Source organism: Bombyx mandarina, chromosome 05, assembly GCF_030267445.1.
Source record: "Bombyx mandarina strain Sakado chromosome 05, ASM3026744v2".
Taxonomy (NCBI): domain Eukaryota; kingdom Metazoa; phylum Arthropoda; class Insecta; order Lepidoptera; family Bombycidae; genus Bombyx; species Bombyx mandarina.
Window position 1 is genome coordinate 11092712 of NC_143212.1, and position 20636 is coordinate 11113347.

At 37.4% G+C, this 20636-nt stretch overlaps 1 protein-coding gene across 4 annotated transcripts in view; it reads left to right on the forward strand.

Moving 5' to 3' along the window:
• capt (adenylyl cyclase-associated protein 1) overlaps nucleotides 1–20636 on the forward strand; it is a 41373-nt gene that overhangs the window by 8885 nt on the left and 11852 nt on the right. For 3 of the 4 annotated variants that reach the window (XM_028185028.2, XM_028185029.2, XM_089727745.1), the window contains 4 exons: nucleotides 6995–7239; nucleotides 10627–10712; nucleotides 13294–13676; nucleotides 17107–17259. In XM_028185028.2, the coding sequence (XP_028040829.2) occupies nucleotides 6995–7239; nucleotides 10627–10712; nucleotides 13294–13676; nucleotides 17107–17259 (867 nt within the window). Of the gene's footprint in view, nucleotides 1–3951; nucleotides 4118–6994; nucleotides 7240–10626; nucleotides 10713–13293; nucleotides 13677–17106; nucleotides 17260–20636 lie in introns of those variants that run through there. The other variant, XM_089727742.1, reaches the window with a different exon arrangement.

The window sequence follows — 20636 nt, forward strand, 5'->3', positions numbered from 1 at the left end:
CTGTTCGCAAATGGCACCAGATCTTAGTGAATTTAGAATTTTACAACAGAATCGAATTAAAGGTCAAACATACGTACAAGCACTGTTACTAGATGTACCTCTTTCAACGATCCTTAACCTGTTTCTCTCTTAACTAAATCCATCGAAGTGCTGAAACCGGAGTTTTTTCGTTATGTATGACCGTGACGCGCACCTAATAGTGCTGTGATAGAATGACATACCTAATAGTGCTGTGATAGAATGATCGTATAAAAGTCAAAATATTATCTTTATTATAATTCTAATACAATTGACAATTGATTTGTAAATTACAAAGGAATTTAGGCGAGGTAACTCTAATAAAATGATAAAATAATATCGTTTTATGTGTTACACTGATGTTGACAGTTAAAATCTGTTTGTCACACAGAACCGAACCAGGAATAAGGTGGACATATAAGACAGTAAAATGACTCACACTAAAGTAAATAAAAAAAATTTTTTATTGCTTAGATGCCCACCTGTTGTTAAGTGGTTACTGGAGCCCATAGACATCTACCACGTAAATGCGCCACCCACCTTGAGATATTAATTCTAAGGTCTCAGTATAGTTACAACGGCTGCCCCACCTTCAAACTGAAACGCATTACTGCTTCACGGCAGAAATAGGCAGGGTGGTGGTACCTACCTGTGCGGACTCATAAGACGTCCTACCACCAGTTATTATTATTTTGAAAATACTATAACTGTACAGTAAAAACGAGTTATTATTTTGAAAGTACTGTAAACGCGTATTTGCAAAATGTATCAATATCAACAATCACAAAAAAAGCTTAATATTTAAATTCGACGAATAATACCTTAGTCATCTATGATTTCAAAAAATAAAGTACACAATCTAAACGTATTCAAAACAGAGTATAAAAAATATTGATTCGTAAAACTAGTTATAATCGTGTGTACGTTTCGCGAAAACCGAAGAAAATACTGTAACAATATCAAAGAAGGGTCGCTCTTTTCGAGAAAAATAATATTGATGTAAATTCCCGTGTTGGGGAAAATATCTTGGGCGGTAAATATCTGCGGGCTAAAAACCATACATGTATTCACTTTTATAATATTTATTTATAATAATAGATACTTTTACGCAAATATTATGTACTAACAATAAATCATATTATGTTGTACACATTCTAAATTATTTTATTTTGTTAACCCTGTTCCCATATGAAAAACAAGTTAACTTCCTTTTTAGCCGCGTTCTGTTAACTTGATTTGATGTAACTATCAAACTTAAAATAAATGTAGTATCAAATTCTGATGACATTTTTAATGCCTTCATAGGCAAATGTATGTAAAATAATAATATTAAAAAATAAATAAATAATAATTTTATATGTAAAAAAAAAGACATGCCCGCTGAGTTTCTTGCCAATTCTTCTCAGGACGGAGGCTAGTTCTTGTGAATTGGCGGTAGTTCTTTTGACGTTCAACAAGTATGTACTTTCATTTATGTTGAATAAAATTTTTTTGAATTGATTTGATTTGACTTGCTTCTGGCGCTGAATTGTCATCGATGCTCTTGAACAGAAGTAATGACAACGATACAGCTGAGCAGCTGTCTATGTCTAAATAAAATCGTATAAAACAAATAACGAATCCTTGCATAATTACTTGGAGATTTACCGGATGTATATTGGAGATGTTTTAAATATAAATACTATATTATTATATTTTAATAAGCACTGGTTAAAAAAGCTTTTTGATTTAGTTGTTAAACGAAACTTTCATAATAAGATTCTTGCCCTTTTTTTTTTTTTTTTTATTTTTTTTTTTATTTTTTTTTTTAACGCTGGGGAATCCATTTATGGATACCCGGTCCGGGGGGGTAACGAACCGGGTTATGTTGGACTCCGGCGCCTCCTGAGAGGAAGAGGGGGACGAGAAGGTCCTCCACCTCCCCGAATTCCTCGCAAGAGACTACGCCTTGAAAAAGGCGCGCAAAGCACTTGCTCCGCAGAACGACTACCGACTAAACCCCATCGAGCTCCACCACACCGGCTATACTAGACATACGGTACCGCAGTGCGCGCCGAAACTCTGCCTTCGCCGGTACCCGTCCTGATGATAAGACGGGATTTCATCTCCGGGAAAATCCCGAAGGACGTCATTTCGGGAGATACACCGTGGGCGGCGCACAGGAGCCACCTTGCACCGCCCGCCTTCTGCGCTGAGGTGCTGAAGAGGGATCCCACTCCCTTTCACGCTCCTCAGCCTCACGGGACGCCATTACCAGGTCACAAAACCTGGCCATGGCCTCCCACGAGCCCTGATCCTCTAACATGCGGGCGACGACAGCCCGCAGGGAGAGGTTTCTCCCCAGCACCGCGACGAGATCTCGCCGCGAGTGCTCCCAACGCGGGCACGTTTCGAGCGCGTGCTGCGCGTCATCGTCCGGGTGCCCGCACTGGTGGCAGCCCGGGTGTGGCTCTCTCCTGCAGACCTTCCACAGGTACCTCCCGAAACAGCCATGTCCCGAGAGGACCTGCGCAAGGTGAAAGGAGAGTACGCCGTGACGCCGATCCGACCATGCCTCCAGCACGGGCACCAGGGCCTCGAGGGTGCGCCGGCGGGTGGCCGAAGTTTGGCCAAGTTCTTTCAGCAATCGCTCTCTCCACTTAGCGTATGCTACATGACGCGCAGCACGCTTCCACCGACCGACAGCCGACGGGCCGGGCGACCGCCCCCGACTCAAGGCCTGCGCCTTACGCCGATATACCGCAGCCAAGATTTCGGCCTCGAGGTCCCAGGGTAGGGATCCGGCGAGAGCGCAGGCCACATCTTGAGAGATGGTGCGGTACCCCCTGATGACCCTCACCGCAAGCGCCCGCTGAGCTCTATGCAGCAGAGCCGCGTTTCTCGCGGAGAGTGCGGGCGACCACACGGGAGCACCGTACAGGGCCATACTGCGCACCACCCCAAGGTACAGTCGCCGAGTACCGGCGCTGCATCCTCCGACGTTGGGAAGAAGACGGGTCAGCGCACCTGCCGCCCCCATGAGCCTCGGAACCAGCGCTTTAAAATGGTGGTCGAATCTCCATTTGCTGTCCAGCACGAGGCCCAAATACTTGAGCTTCGGCTGGACAGCAATGGTGACACCCCCGACTACGAGATTCGCGCCTTGAGGTGGCCCTTTCCGAGCTGAGTGGAAGCACACTGCTTCGGATTTTTGGAGGGCCACCTCGAGGCCGAGTCTCTTTATTCGTCTTACCACAGTTGCCACTGCAGCCACAACCAGGACGGCTGCTGACCGGTAGTCGTCTCCGCGAGCCGTCACCAGCGTGTCGTCAGCGTAGATTCTTGCCCTAGACACGTCCTTACGGATCCATCAAATCCAATAACTCTTGCATTAGACACCTTCAGTTCTAACACTAGGAGCAGGCTTAGGGCCTTGGTAATCATACTCGTGCAACCTAACCTAAACATCAGCCCGCTGAGTTTCTCGCCGGATCTTTTCAGCGGGTCGCGATTCCGATCTGGTAGTAGATTCATTCGTGAAGCAGCTGCTCTTGAGTTCTTAGGTTTCCCTTGGAGGCGCTCGGGTAGCTGTTAGCAAATCCCATCCTGGATGAGCCCGTGCTCGCCCACCTGTCCCGGTGAAGCTGCAAAGGACTGGGCCGCAAAACCTTCAATCATAAAAAAAGATTCATTAAATGACCATTCTTTGTATTGTCTCGCTCGTGTCTTGGCAATTTTTTATCAGATTTGAAACAACAAATAAATAATAGTAAAGTAACACATCGATAATTCACGGAAATTCTGTGCTTCTTCGATAAGCGCATTTTGGTATCTTTTGAAACGCATTAGGTAGTTGAGTTTTCTTTAGAATCTAAATTCTTATCATATCTATTTGCTTATTATTCATTCGATAACAGTCCTTGTATCAGTTACGTATTGTGCGGATGACCAATTAGACGTATTTACGTCTTGTTTTTTTTTTGAATTCACTCAATGATGGAAGAAAGTGCACAAAGAAACCTAATGAACTTAATTAAAATGTTCGAAGGACAATCAAATATTCAAAACGAAGGAGGAGATAGTTTTGAGTCAACACACGAAGCTGTTAACACGGTGATGGGTATGAAGTGAATTTATAGTTTAAATGACGCTGTACCGGTGTTATTTCTGTCTATTTCTGCTACAAAGCAGACTTTCATTCCGTGAACTATTATTTGATACAATACAAATGTAACTTCAAGTTCATGTTTTAAAATAGCAGTTAGCAGTAACGATCTGTTAACGGTCTTCGCATTTCAGTAAATATAGTTTAAAAACAGAAAAACCGAACAAACAATAATTTCAGGCCTATTAGTAAGGATATTATATGGCAAAGCTATAAAATTGTTGTAATCCCATCGATCCTTAATGTGTGTGTGTGTGTGCAAATTTTCAACTTAATCGAACCTCTTGAAGTCAGTGAAAATGACATTTATAGATTCGATTTCATACAAACAAAATAATATACCAAGCTAATAAAAGCGTGTTCAAATGAGTATTCTTCTACCACCTGGAGAATGCGATCGTTTTAACTTAAATTTAGAGCAAATTATAATATTCAATTTAAGTTGGCATAATCATAATTTTTTAATGACAAGCGTTCGCTAGCAGGACAGATAAAGTATTAATCTGTTTTTATCGTAAATATATCGCCTCTTGAGAGTTACATCGTCCGTTAGTGTACGGACGCATTTCATGGGTCTGACGGCAACTACGTAACAACCTAATAATGGGATAAAATAAATTATGTAAATATGTATGTACTCAATTTACAAATACGTATTTACAAAATACAATCTTCAACGCCGCACCCATTAATAGGTGCAACAAACGAATAAATTTATCAGATATGACTAATAACAATCAAGTTTATAAAAAATATAGATTGATTGAATTATATTAATATATAAGTCGTCGTACCCTAAAGATAAGACGTCCGGTGCAATCTGATCTAGCGATGCGACGGTGATCGAATCCCGCAGGCGGGTATCAATTTTTCTAATGAAAAATCTACTTAACGAATGTTCACGATTGATGGAATAATATCGTGTAATAAAAATCAAACCCGCAAAATGATAATTTGCGTAATTACTGGTGGTAGGAACTCTTGTGAGTCCGCGCGGGTAGGTACCACCACGCTGCCTAATTCTGCTGTGAAGTAATAATGCGTTTCGGTCTGAAAGGTGGGGCAGCCGTTGTAACTATACTTGAGACCTTAGAACTTATATCTCGAGTTGGGTGTCACATTTACTTTGTAGATGTCTATGGGCTCCAGTAACCACTTAACACCAGGTGGGCTGTGAGCTCGTCCACCCATCTAAGCAATAAAAAAAGTAGCATATATATTAGCACTATTAAGCTGCTATTCTAACAATACAAAAACTTATCTTAAGACAGAGGAAGAGAAGTAATGAACGCGAAAGCGCTTAATTGTTTTTTTATTACTTTCCTCTACTATTAATTTGATTGTGCGCTTTATTTTCTTAATGGTACTTATTCTCTTTATGCCATGTTGTCTACGTTATGTGTTTAATGGCTTAATTTTCTAGTTCTGTTTCGGTTCTTTAAGGTCGTGTCTAGACACCCAGACCGATTCATCTGTTAATGCAACTATTAACTATTTGCTAGAGAATTTTAATCCACTGAGTTTCTGACCGGATATTCTCAGTGGGTCGTGATTCTGATCAGTAATAGATTATGCGAAGTATAGCTCTTGCTAGAGCTAATTTTATCAAACTCTTAGGTTAGCACCATGACCTTACCTATCAGGTATAGTGTAGGTAGAATAGCCCCTTAGGCTTCCGGCCAATAGGTAGGAAAAGAAGAGAAACAAAATAATAAAATTGTTGAACAAATGCCAGGTCTTTAAGTTTGTTAGAGCGGAATAATGTACTTTGTAATTCTGAAGTTTAATCAAGAATTAAATGAATTATCGAGTTTTTTTTTATAAACGCCGCGCAGTCAATTTTGTAATGTGATGATGAAATGAAGAAGAAACAGAGCTATCCTAATCGAGATACGATATAGCTGGCAAGTTATTCCTTTTAAATATGCAGAGGTGTGCTTAAATTCTGGCTGAGCGCAAAATCAATATGAACAAGACTGGGACGCTACCTTTCTTGAATCTTAAGATCTATGTAACAAGGGATCCAAATATGTTTGTGTTACATCGATTTCTCGTCGATTACGACGATCATCTCACCGGTACGCAGAAAATGTGATCTGAATAATCAATTTTATCCTTGTTCGCGCATAAACTCTGCTCATTATAAAAGCGACGAAGACAATTAACCTACAATGTTCTCCTTATTAATTTAAACCGTAATCCAGGACCTTTACATTAGTATTAAAAATATATAATATTAGCTTAGTTAAGCTTGGTAACGTGATTCAGATATGTTATCACGAAAATCATATCTCATTATTTACGAAGCAACAATGACACATTTTATAATTTACGTTAAAGAATTGTAGTCTTACAATTAAAAAAATTAAGACTCAGAATAATGTTATAAAAATAAAACGATTTATTTACTGCGGTCATTACTTAAATATAATTTCTTTTCAGTTCTTTGTTGATTACTTAGTTCACGGACAAAAGTAATTCATCATCATCATTATCCTGCCCTTCTCCCAGTTACCTGGGGTCGGCACAACATGTTTTCTCCTTCCATACTCTTCTATCATATATCATTATTCTTTCTCATGTTGCTCTAAGTTTTGGCAAAAAAAATTATGAACGGCCACCTGCCTGACGTCAACCCTCATTGGGAATGCTTTTGGTTACCTTGGGCCGAGATTTTATTGGCTTTGGTCTTTCTTTGGCTCTTAGTCGCCTTCTACGACACCCATGAGCTAAGTTTGGGTTGGGGGTATTCTTAGGCGCCCACCACACGCATAATGTATAATAATAACACAGCAAAAGTAATTACACACTAAAAATAAATTGTCGGAATAGGTAACGAAGTCGAGGGCACCGCAGCTGCTCACGGCTCGGCATCGGATCTCGAGACGCTGATCGAGCGTTTGGAACGCGTTACCTCGCGATTGGAACGCCTTCCGTTGCTGCGAGCTCATACTCCTACAGCTCCTCATTCGCCGGCGCCTTCTCCAGTCTCGCTGAACACACCACCGCCTCAAGAATCGCTCGAACCAATACCATCGGACAACATGAGTGTCAACGGATATCAAGACCTTGTCCAGGTGAGGATTAGAACATTGTAATAATCTTTTCTTTATTGTTTATTGTTTGGATGGACGGACGAGATTCACAGCCCACCTGGTGTTACGTGGTTACTGGCGCACATAGACATCTACAATGTAAATGCCGCCATCCAGATCAGAGTTATAAGGTCTCAGAATAGTTACAACGGCTGCCCCACCCTTCAAACCGAATCGCATGCTGCTTCACGGCAGAAATAGACAGGGAGGTGGTACCTACCCGTGCGGACTCACATTCCTCACTCATTCCCTTTCACACACTCATTATTAATTTGGACTGAATACTTTTTGTTAGAGCCACACATATATTACTTATACCTCGATAGGTATTTTTTTTATTGATTTGGATTTTTATCACATATTCCTACAAAGAAAACATGTGCCCACACCACATTTCGCTGATGCGTTTATGAAAACCCTTCGTGACTTTAAACTATCAATAGTATAGTAGTAACAACTTATCAACGGTTAAATAAATAACTAAATTAAAAAGTGGTCGCTCGAAATATTTATTATTTAATAAGTAATTATAATAATATTTATAATTAGTAATGGTAAGGCGTGTTGTGAACCTACATTTGCAGGTAATTGCCTAATACCTATTGTGAAACGGTAATGTGCTCCAGTATGAAGGGTGTGATAGCTGTTTACCAATAAAATTGAGACTTCGTATGTCTCAAAATGAGAGACGATATCCACGCTGTGATGTCTGTATGCTCCTATAACTACTTAACGCTAGAAGGGCCGAGAGCTCGTTCACCTATCAAGAGCAATAAAAGATGAACGTTTAGTTGTTAAATTCAATATGATTGCCTTATGGAAATAAAACGAAAGAAATTTGACATTTGTGACAATAAAATATAAATCGAACCTTGTCAAAAATACGAAATTTTGTTTATTCATCCAACCTCACAATAAAATGTTTTCCTTATAAAACCAATCCCTTACAAAAAAAAACAAAGAAGCTTACAAAGAAAGGATTTTTCTTATCTTCGAAAGAATTTGATGAATGAAGTACATAATTTGGAAGGCATTGTTATTTTCAGCTTTGAAACTCAAGTTAATTGTTCCCTGTCGTTGTAATAATTACTCTACTATAATGTAAACAAACACTCTTCTAATGACACAAATCTATAGTACAGCAATGACAAGTTTTAAATTTGAGGCGTATTCCAAAAAGGAATCTATACTAATCTATACTCTATACTAATATTATAAAAAGGAAAGATTTGTTTGTTTGTTTGTTTCGAATAGGCTCCGAAACTACTGGACCGATTTGAAAAATTCTTTTTCCATTAGAAGCCGACATTGTCCCTGATGAACATAGGCTACTTTTTTAATTTTTATATATTATTTTTTTTTGGTTTCATGTGTGTTTTAATGTTTCCGAAGCGAAGCGAGGGCGGGTCGCTAGTTTCTTAATATGTTTATGGTTTCCAATAAATAGATAATAATGTACTCAAACAGTGGAAGTATTAACTTTATGAATCTTCTAATTAATATTGCGCGGTATTTCGCGGTAACTTATTAATTAAGGGTATTTTAGGGTTGTGCCTAGTCGCCGATTCTACTGAAAATTTAATAATAATCTGACGTAACCAAAGCCCAATTCATAGAATCGTTCCGCATCCTTTGAGTACGGATATTAACTATTCATTTTTGTTAAAAAAAGGCTTTTTCGCCGCTGCGCAAGGTGAATTTGGTGTTCTATTTGACTTGTACCTTTTTATTTTTTAACGGAATATACATACCGCAATTCAAGCTAATCCCATAAAATAAAATGTTTCCCCAATCTTCTATAATTTTACTATGATATTGCCCGTCCCTACTTCATAATTTATTGCTCATTGGATTATGGCTATTTCGTAAATTTCATTATTTTTATGCAAAAATATGTCTATCAAGTTAGGAGCGAATATGAATAAATGATTTAATTTGATTGATTTTCGAAACAATAAGAGCTCGTGTCACGTACACGTGTCATTGCAATATCAACAATATTAATAATTTCAATTATCAATATGCATGTACTTATGCAAAATAAATGAGTATTAACGAGTTATTCATATTATGGTCTTATTCATTTTTTTACAGTTTTAAAGACTACTATTTTTATTACTAGTGGAACACGCTTGGCTATGATTGTCGCTAATCGTTGAAGCATGTAAATCCGCTCCGCCATACGTTGATACTATGCCTACAAAAAACTTTCTTGGAATGGCAACAACAACTGTATCAAGTTTCATCACAATCAGATCAATGATTTAAGAATTCATAGAGGAAAAACCTATAAACAAACATTCATTTTTATTTATAAAGTTTTTTTTATTCGGCCTCTCTTACTCTGAAAGGCTATATAAAGTTATATTTTCTTTCAGTTAACATGAAAGCCGGAACGTACTCTCTATCTGGAAGGCGAACTCCAATAAACATAATTATAGAAAAAAGTTTCTGTTCAGATTTACTTATAAAGTGCTTTTCGATCGACTGAATTTCTGTCTAACGATTTTTCTAAGTTATTCACATTATCTTGTGGGGATCTGATAACTACATTCTATAAAGTAGTTTGTCGTTGATGGACCAAAGATTTTCTTTCAATTTAATTTAATTCTAAATTCAATTCGACACTTTCCGCCATAAGATATAAATGGCATTCTAAGTTGTTCTAAATCTAAAAAGATTGTTTTTGAATAAACAACAATCAAGCAATTATCAACAACTCTAAATTAAATGATTTAAAAAATACGTAAATGCTTTCGTTTTTGTAAAAACGTTTTTTTTTCTGAAACCGTAATACAGATAACACTCCTGTAACACGGTATTTTACAACACGGTTTCACTTTAACACGAAAAGAAAAATTCCCTAAAACCCTCTTAAAACACGGCACTTCTACAACGCGAAAATGAGATTTTTGTTTAAAATTATTTACAAAATTAGACCATGAACTCACAATATATGGGAATACCGAAGTTTTATTGATTATTTTGTATTTATAATAGGTAAAAAAATACATACAGACATATTTGAGAAGTTTCATTCAGAAAAAATACTCTTCTTTTTGTATTGGTTTCTAGTTTCTTATAACACGGCTTCGCATAACACAGGACTTTGTAGGAACGTATCTACCATGTTAACGAAAAGTCAGCCCGTTCTGTACCTCGGCCCATAGATCCCGGGCGTCAGTTGAATTTTAAATCGTGTACATTGCGTGCACCTATGTTATTGCTTATACATACGTGTCCCAGTTTTCGCGAACGATTTCTGAACACCCTGTATATATATATACACATACATATAACATGTTTGAGTAAGATCACTTCTGTATTCGACTGTGTCTAATATTAGATATTTTGTTATGTTATATGCAGGGTCCCCTCCGCGCCTATCTCCAACTGTCGCAGCAGATTGGCGGAGACGTCGCTACTCAAGCTAACCTCGTGAATGCTGCTTTTCAGTAAGTATAATATTTATCTAAAAAAAACATATGTGAGATATAAATTAAACAAAGTGATATGGACAATGAAAACAAACCATTTTTGTTCGATGTCGTTCCTTCAAAACGTTTTCACACCCGCACGTTCCAATGCAGTCATCTATATATTAATACGTGAAGCAAAAACTTTGTATCCCTTTATACGAAAATTGCGCGGACGGAGGAGTATGAAATTTTCTACAATTATAGAGAACATAGAGGAGAAGTGCACAATGCTAATATTTTTTAAAAATAATGCATAAAAGATACATTAAATCAATAAAGAAAACATTACACACACTACATACCATGTATTTAACGCACACACGCATGCATACTATTTATTGTTAAAATTTTGTTCTTGACGTCTGTGGGCAAATTGAGAATAGATTAAATATTGTTTGTCTTTATTAATATTTTTTTATAGTGTAGCTTTGGCGAAATTTGTGATTATAGAAGTATAAAATACAATCATAATAGTGTAAAAACTTACAATTCTAATTAATTATAGTCGAATTTCGACTACTGCGGGACCTCTAGTATCTTTTAAACCTCAAAATTATAATATTTTATTGGGATACAAAAAATAATATTCTTAGGTTTGTTTGTTCGTGTTCGTGTCATGTGTTCGATTCAGTAGTATCGCATTCGAAATGTAATACATAAATCGTTTTTGTTAGCTACAGCGAATCGTGGTCACCCTTCTCTGGAATGAAATATGGTATACAATAAGAAGCTTGCTTTGGTATGGTATACAATAAGAAGCTTTTGGTGGTAGGACCTCTTGTGAGTCCGCACGGGTAGGTACCACCGCCCCGCCTATTTCTGCCGTGAAGCAGTAATGCGTTTCGGTTTGAAGGGTGGGGCAGCCGTTGTGACTATACTGAGACCTTAGAACTATATCTCAAGGTGTGTGGCGCATTTACGTTGTAGATGTCTATGGGCTCCAGTAACCACTTAACACCAGGTGGGCTGTGAGCTCGTCCACACACCTAAGCAATAAAAAAAAAAAAACTATTAATTTTGTACAAAAAAATATATATTTCAATATGATGGTTATTTCGGATCAGTAAACAAAAAATAATACGAACAAATATAGTGAAAGCAATTACGTCACTCAGTAACGAGAATGACGAGGGTCCATCACAGAGGCCCTTCATATCTTTTTTATTTTTGCTTGTTTTCTGCTTATTCTCTCTAAGATATTCCCCCGAAACGCTCAATAAACGTGTCTGTTAATGATCTTAACTAATCCGAACACATCTTAAATAGCTTATACGACTTTCTAAATTTTCTTCTTGACAGTATTTATTATGTACCTCTCATGGTATTGCTTTCGTACGCCTATGCATTAAGGCTTTCAGTCGTACAATCGAAGAACTTATAAATATTACGTTTAAAAATGTTTAAAAAAAACAAATCATGTTTGAATTTTATACATTACAATTACACAACACATTTCTAACAAATCGTCATTCCATTTCGGTTCTGACTATTTATGAGTGTGTAGTCTAACTTAAAAATGTGCTTACCTGATTATTTCTGCTACGTAGGATTTAACAGATTCATTAATCCTCATAATTATTACCTGCAACCCCTTTCGTGCTCGATTATCAGGGCTCTTCTTAATTTTGTAGGTTGAGATTTAAAAGAAGGTGATGCTTATAGTCGCTTATAAATAAAACACAAAGACTATACATAATCATTGAAACCTGAAATAATCTCAACCTGTATTTATTTTTGCATTCATTTTATTGTATTTTATCCTCAAAGCTCGTCACTAGCGACCAAAAAATCTTTGACAAAAAGAGGGAAGAATAGAGATTTACGTTCACGTTGCGTACGGGGTACGTTATGTTTGCGAGAAAATAATTTTGTCCGTGCCCACTTTTATATCTACTGATCTTGAAAATGAATAAGCATTAAAACGTAGTATCCACTGAGTTTCTCGCCGGATCTTCTCAGTGGGTCGCGATTCCGATTCGGTGGTAGATTCAGCGAAGCATTGCTCCTGCTAGGGCCGGTGTTAGCAAATTGTCTCAGGTTGAGCCCGTGAGCTCACCGGTCCATCAGCTGTAATAGCCCCTTAGACCACATCGATTAGGTAGGAAATTATGTAGGTAAGATAATATATAGGCAGCAAAAAAACTGTATCAAACCAAAAATATTTTATTTTTATGCTCAGTCTGTTTACACACGGAATATAAATAGAAAATTTTTGTCTGTATATTTTCGTGTTATTAGATTAAATGTTCGCAACGCTGTGTTGAGTCTTGTCATTTTCCCGTTCTTATTCGGTTATTTTGTTCATCGCAACATGAATGAATTTACAGTAAGACAGTTTATGTACTTGCAATGGCCATATAAATTCGTATCTACCTTATTTGGAATGTAGAATAGGAATATTAAATTTACTATGTAAACTTTCACATGGTCCTACAGTCATCTAATTATTGTTATGTTAGCTAAATTATTTCACATGTAATATAAAACATTAATTGTTTTTGTATTGTAGTTGTAAATGTAAATAATGTAATGAACAAATGTATTTGTTCTATCTTAGAGCGCAATCCCGCTACATACAACTGGCGGCAACAAAAGCCAAGCCTTCTCAAGCTGAGGAAATGCAGCTTCTGACCCCGACCAGCGAACAGATATCTGCTATCCAGCAATATCGTGAAAAGAACCGCGCCTCGCAGTTCTTTAATCATCTCTCGGCGATATCCGAGAGTATCCCGGCTTTGGGATGGGTAGCCGTTGCTCCCGCCCCGGCTCCGTACGTTAAGGAAATGAATGACGCCGGCCAGTTCTACACTAACCGCGTGCTCAAGGATTGGAAGGAGAAAGACAAGACCCACGTAGAGTGGTGCCGCGCTTGGGTCCAACTGCTGTCCGATTTGCAAGCGTACGTCAAACAGTTTCACACAACAGGACTTGTGTGGTCTGGTGAGTATATTTAATTATAGTATATGCCGGCGCAACGTCGCTATTTAGTTAACTAAAAATAGTTAAAGTTAACTATTTCCTTAGTGCTACGTATGTCAACAACTGTTTAAGAAGGTATTCAAGAGAATTCATGACTAAATTACCCCCACTTTCTACTATGAATGCGAGTGAGTAGTATCACACAAAACATTCCGACTCGAGCAACCGACTGAGGCGGAGCTCTCTGTTTTTATCGTTGCACATAGGATCATAGGAAAAGTGAGTCTTAATTACTGTCACTATCAAAGGCAATGATAATGATGAAGAGAATGGCGTCGCTGGTTCATCATTTTAAAAACACCATAGAACCAGCAATCTCCGTCATGCATTTATACATGTCTTAAATTTGTGCAAGTTAAATCTAGATTGGTATCTAAGGAACGTTAGGCGACGCAAAAGCTTGTATTGTAGCCTGCAAACGAAGTAAAATGACGAGTTAAAACTAAAGCCTTGTTCGGACTAGGCGAGTATTTTAGTCGAGTACCGAGTAATTTAGTAGTTAAATGTGTCTGAGCACCAAAAATTTAGTCGAGTAGGTTAGTAAATAATTTAGTCAAGTCAATCCATTTTGTTCTATTTTTTCGGGCGACTTTTAGTAGTTTAGCCACTAAATTACTCGGTACTCGACTAAAATACTCGTCTAGTCCGAACAAGGCTTAACAGCGGACTCGGACGCGAGTGAATTGTGACTGAATACAATAGAAGTGTCTAAAGGCCCTTGGGGAAAGGCATGGTAAATAGAATAATGAATTTTCGGATATTATTTAGCTTATTGCTAACAAAACAAACAATTTCAAAATGTAAAGCCATTTGAATAGTGAATTAACGTAATAACAATAATTTAACAATGAATTATAATATTAATATTTAATGTATTTAGCAACTATTGTGCACGAGTGTATAGTCGTCATAGCCCCGTTCCCACAATAAAGTGACTCTCTGGCTGAATAATTGAACGAGCAGCGTTTCGACCTCAATACGGTCGCAATTTTCTCATTTCTCAACGTTTCTTGTATTGCCTTTGTGTAGTTAATATTAATCGTACGAATCATTCAGTCTATTAATAACACACATAAACGAGGTGTCGCCTCATAAGTGGTTAGTTTAAAAAAATAATGTGCATAATTACTCGGTGGTGCAGCAATTACCGCCCCTGACTGTTGCACTGAGGGTCGGGACTTAAATTTCCAGATCGAGCAAACATCGTGTGATAAACAAGTTTGTTCGCTCTTTGTCTGGATGTATATTATGTATATATTTAAACGTATATAAGTATATATGTGAGACGCTGATACCCATAACACAGGGCATTCGTGGTCGGTTGACCGTGCGTGATTTATTCCCAGTCGTTATTATTAAAATACTTTACGCCAAATTTCGAACGCACAACTGAAATTGATCCAGTAAATCTATTAAATCCCGCAATGTAGCATATATACCTACAAGAGGAACTCAGGGCTGGACTTCAATATTTAATAGCTTTTAATGGCTGGGCGAGGTGACGACCCACCTGGTATTAGGTGGTTAAATATCTTGTAATACCAGGTGGGAGTTGTATTGTAAAACGGGTGTCGAGTTTATCGAAACGGAACGTATTACTTGAATGACTGATGAACGTGTAAGCAGTGGGTTTATTGCTAGTTTTCTAACTTCGCGATCGCGTAAAAGTTAACTACAATTTCTATGGAGTTGGAACAGCGCCTCTAGCAAGTGTCTGGTAGTGTTGACCGGGTTCTGACTCCGGACGGAGATCGGACCTCGGGTGTAAGAGTGCAGGGGAGTCGTTTAGTGCGGTAGGGCTCTAAAATTCCTTGGGCCCGCGGTCTGCCCCCAACACCTTGCAGATCGTCAAGTCCCACATACCCCGCAGGCGCGGGGACCTCGTAGGAGGTTCGGCACCCGAGCAAACGATGGAAAGCTGTTTCAACTCCATACCAATTTGAGTTAAATTTTACGCGATCGAAAAGTTACAAAACTCGCACTAAGCACACTGATGCCATTACACCTATTGCTAACGTGAAGACGTCTGAAGTGGTTAGGAATCATTGTTTTGCTACAGAAGAAAGCAGTACGGCGGTATCGTTCCGTTCGATATTTGCGACATAGATATTGCGTTATTAGGAGTTATCGTAATACAAGTTAAATTTAATTTAAAAAAAAATATTTATTCCAAATTGTTTTTTTTTACTGTAAAATTATTTTAAAACAATATACTCGCTGACGTTGAACGTAAAATATTCGCCGTAACATTCCACTAGATAAATTCACTAATTGGACGAGAGTTTAACTTGTTAACAAAGGTTAAAACTTTAAATATTCGCAAACTTGTACACAAATAGTTGTTGCCTCGGTCAGGCTCGGTCTCGACCTCTGACATTCAACCAGACGAAACAAAGGGATTTCATTACAGTCCTTCAAATCAAAGGAATATACTGCTTAAATTATTTTTGTCAAAAAATCGTTGTGTACACACTAACCAGAAATAAATGTTCTGTGGACTGTTTGCTAACGTGGGTAGACAAGGTCATGGCTTGGGCTAAAGGTATACCAGAACCCATTTACGACACGAATCCCACGGTTCACCTTGACAAGAAGACCAAAGCCTCAACTCGCATGGTTTTCTGCTTCACGATAGAAATGGTCAGATATTGTCCTGGTACAATTATGAATCTAAACAATCTAGAGACCTCGCAAAAAGCACACAAAAATTTATCAAAATCGTTCCAACGTTTTATGAGAAGTTCAGTAACAGACGTACAGAAAAATTTAAGATAAAACTATTATATTATTAGATGAGTAAAAGTTAAATATTTCCATTCTAAAACGCTTTTAATAGCATTAGAAGTTTAAATTGAAATTTCTCTACAAACACCCAAATTACTTACATAACTGCACATTGTTTCGTTAAGTTAATTTCAAATATTATCAACTGAAGGGTTGACGTGTGGATTAAATTGGGTCAATTTCGGTTTAGCTGAAAACTCTTGCTCCGTTCGCTCAACAGTTTTTTATTTTATTTTTATTACAATACAATTATTATTATTTTGATTTGGTAATTTAAAGACAATTTTGATGAATTGTGGATCATTTGTATTGAATCATAAAAAAAAAGTAAAATCGATTAAAAAAATTCAAACTGATTTTAAATAGCATTTAGTTACTATCATTTGTGTCACTTAATAAAGAAATTTGTAGTCAAAACCAATATGTATATATAATCTCGTCATATAAAATATACGGCGACCACTTGTTGCCAGTGTTCTGAGCGATTTCACCTAAACAACTTCTAATTTTTAATTGGACAACATTTTATTTGTACTATTAGATACTATAGCGAAGATCACGACTTGAATAATTCCACCTCTGGTATTAAGCAGTAGTGTTTGTACAGGCAAGGGCAGTGCTGGTGCCCCCCCACCGCCTCCCTCGGGAGGACTTCCCCCTCCGCCGCCCGTGCTGCCAGACGTGGACTTCTCCAACTTGTCGCTCGATGACCGCAGCGCTCTCTTCGCCGAAATCAATCAAGGCGAAGCCATAACTAGCTGTAAGTATTGATACATCCAAATAATTTATACACCGCGTGTAATTTGTTTCCTATTAATTCCTGTTCACCTGATGGTTGTCTGGAAGAAATCATTTTTAGAATTTTTTATTTGTTTTGTGTGCCATAAAGCATAGTCTTTCTCCCTCTCCCCGCTATCCCTCTCCCCTTTCCCCTCTCTCCCTCTCCCCTCCCTCTCCCCTCTATCCCTTTCCCCTCTCCCCTCCCTCTTCCCCTCCCTCTTCCCCTCACTCCCTCCCTTCCTCTCTCTCTCTCTTCCCTCCCTCTCTCTCTTCCCTCCCTCCCCTACCTTCCCTCCCTCTCTCTCTATTTTCCATTCGTATAGTCGGGCAGACTAGTCAACTTAATGTTATACAGATATTGGTGTTTTTGGATATCACTACAATATGAATTCAACATTGGCACATGACATTGGGCCTGAAAAAAATAATAATAAGATTGACATGAGCAATTTGTTTGGCTTAACCAATGTTATTTTTCAAACTGGATCGCAGGATTACGTTAAGCAGCTGAATCGGGAAGGGAATCCCATTCCAATCATTCATCTCTACGAAATTGGAAAAATTGTATACTTTATGTTTTAAAATTAAATATTAAACGCGCTCATTAAATACCCAACAAAAACACAAAATAGGCACGTTTAGACGAAGAAAATGGGTGCGGTAACTTCAAAATTGATAACTTTCTCTCGTGTTCAACTTTAGGGCTTTAGCGCAAAAGTTGTGTTGTTTAATGAATATATACATATACACGATGTGCTTACATCGACCGAAGAGTAAAGCTCCTAAAATGTATTTGTTTTAAAACTTGCTGAGTAACATTATAAAAGCTGAACATTCTAGAAAACTTTCACTGAAAACTTCTATGTTCCTCGGAGCTTACCATTTATTTACATTGTTAGAATTAGAATACATTAGATTACATAATATTACCTTAATAAAAATATGAATATTTAAAAGAATTATGATTAACTATATTTGGTCATTGACAAAGATTACATACATAAATTCATTATGTCCTCTAGATTAATGCGAAACGCAAATGTAAACTTTATATCTTCAGAAAGTTATCCTTCTGTCGGTATTTGAATTATTTAAATCTTAGTGTTTCTGTCTTAACGAGTTTCTTCAGTACTCTGAATTTAATTTGATTATAATAACGTTTATTTAGCCTGACATTCTAAATATGTAACCAAATGTAACTGGTCACAAAGAGGTCAAATTTACATATTTATGTGATTCATCAAAAATCAATTGAAGTATCTATCTTTGAAATCGTTTTACTAGCTTCATCCTGTATAGCGTGTAACGACGACTATGTCTTACCATCCGTGGACCTCAGTCCTCAGACATTTGGAATCAATGTCTTTGTGTTAAATTAATTTTGACTTTCAGGGTCTGAGTGAGCTGGTTCTTGATTCATACATACGTGTATTTTTTTATTGTTTAGATGAGTGGACGAGCTCACAGCCCACCTGGTGTTAAGTGGTTACTGGAGCCCATAGACATCTACAACGTAAATGCGCCACCCACCTTGAGATATAAGTTCTAAGGTCTCATGTTTTAGTTACAACGGCTACCCCACCCTTCAAACCGAAACGCATTACTGCTTCACGGCAGAAATAGGCAGGGCGATGGTACCCACCCGCGCGGACTCACAAGAGGTCCTACCACCAGTAAAATCACAAGAGGTCCTACCGCCAGTAATTTCCAGTAACCATAATACTAGAGAAAATACTAAGTCGAAAAGTTAACTGTGGAACATTCGTGAATGAAATAAACGATTCTATCGTTTTAATTTTTGTAGCTCATGATCACAAAAACTGTAAAGTGCTAGAAATGTCATAAATGGGGAATGCGAGTGCTTACAAAACTCTCCTGCGTGCTAAGTGCGAATTTCTTAACATTCTCAATAGCGTAAAAGTTAACTAAAATTTGTATGGAGTTGGAACGTTTGCCTACGTTTGCCGCTAAGGGCGCTGTTCCAACTGCATTCTAATTTGAGTTAACCTTTAAGCTATCGAGAAAGTTTAATAAAAAAACTCGCACTGAGCACACTAAACGGAATTTCATTACGTTTAACGTCATTCGAGGATAAAATGTCGGACGATCTAACTATGTTGTAATTCTATAGAACATATAATAAAAAACAACGATTACGACATGATGCGTTGATATTAGTTTAAAAAAGTGTCATAATAATATTTAGCGATTTCAAATGCAAAGTTAGGTGTAGTAATTTGATGACTCTTTTAATGTCCATGACCCATGTAATTACTTTTCAACTATTATTTGTTTGATGTCTGTTATGCCAAATTATATACTAAAAGCAATTGTTATTACTATTAAACACGAAACTCCAATTATATACTTAATACGAGTACGTACAACAAATTATTAGTAAATAAGAAAATTGAATTTAGGCTACAGTGCATGTTTAGGTTGATATGATAATTGATTTTAGTTAGAGAGCAATGTATCCTAAATGTATAAAATAAAAATGTTTGACGAGAGACAATGCACCAGCAACTAGACATCTTTTTACTGTAACGAGTCTTCCAAAAAAACACAAAACAATAAACGGATTCATAATTTTGAATAAATCACAATACATTTACATTCTTTTCTGTAATGTACAGACGTAGCTACGAATGAAATAATCTTAATTAATTATTATTCATGCTCTGTAGGTACTTAAAACGTGTTCTGCTAACTAAATATAACTTTTTTTTTACTCTCTGTGTGGACGTGTCTTTATATTTTAAACACGTTGATTAATACATAGTGCTGTTATAAAAACTATTAAATTTTAATTACGTATTAATAGAGAATAGCATACTATCTAATAGTAGTAGCAGTGTATTAATATTTAAAGCTAGTTTTACGGCTTAATTTCGCATTTTTTTATTATCATTATATTAATTCCGACGTTTTGGATACCACATAATTTTGCGGATGACTGATAATAATTAACTCAAGATTAAATATTTAGATATTGCTCTGCGCTATTTCTGTCTATTTCTGCCGTGAAGCAGTAATGCGTTTCGGTTTGGAGGATAGGGCAGCCGTTGTAAGTATACTTGAGACCTTAGAACTTATATCTCAAGGTGGGTGGCGCATTTACGTTGTAGATGTCTATGGGCTCCAGTAACCACTTAACACCAGGTGGGCTGTGAGCTCGTCCACCCATCTAAGCAATAATTTTTTTTATTAGATAGCTTTAATTATAGTAATGCGATTCCGATCCGGTAGTAGATTCGGCGAAGCACTGTTCTTGCTAGAGTTAATGTTAGCGAACTAACTCAAGTTGAGCCCGTGAGCTCACTTACTGGTCCGTGAGTAGCTGGATTAGCCCCTTAG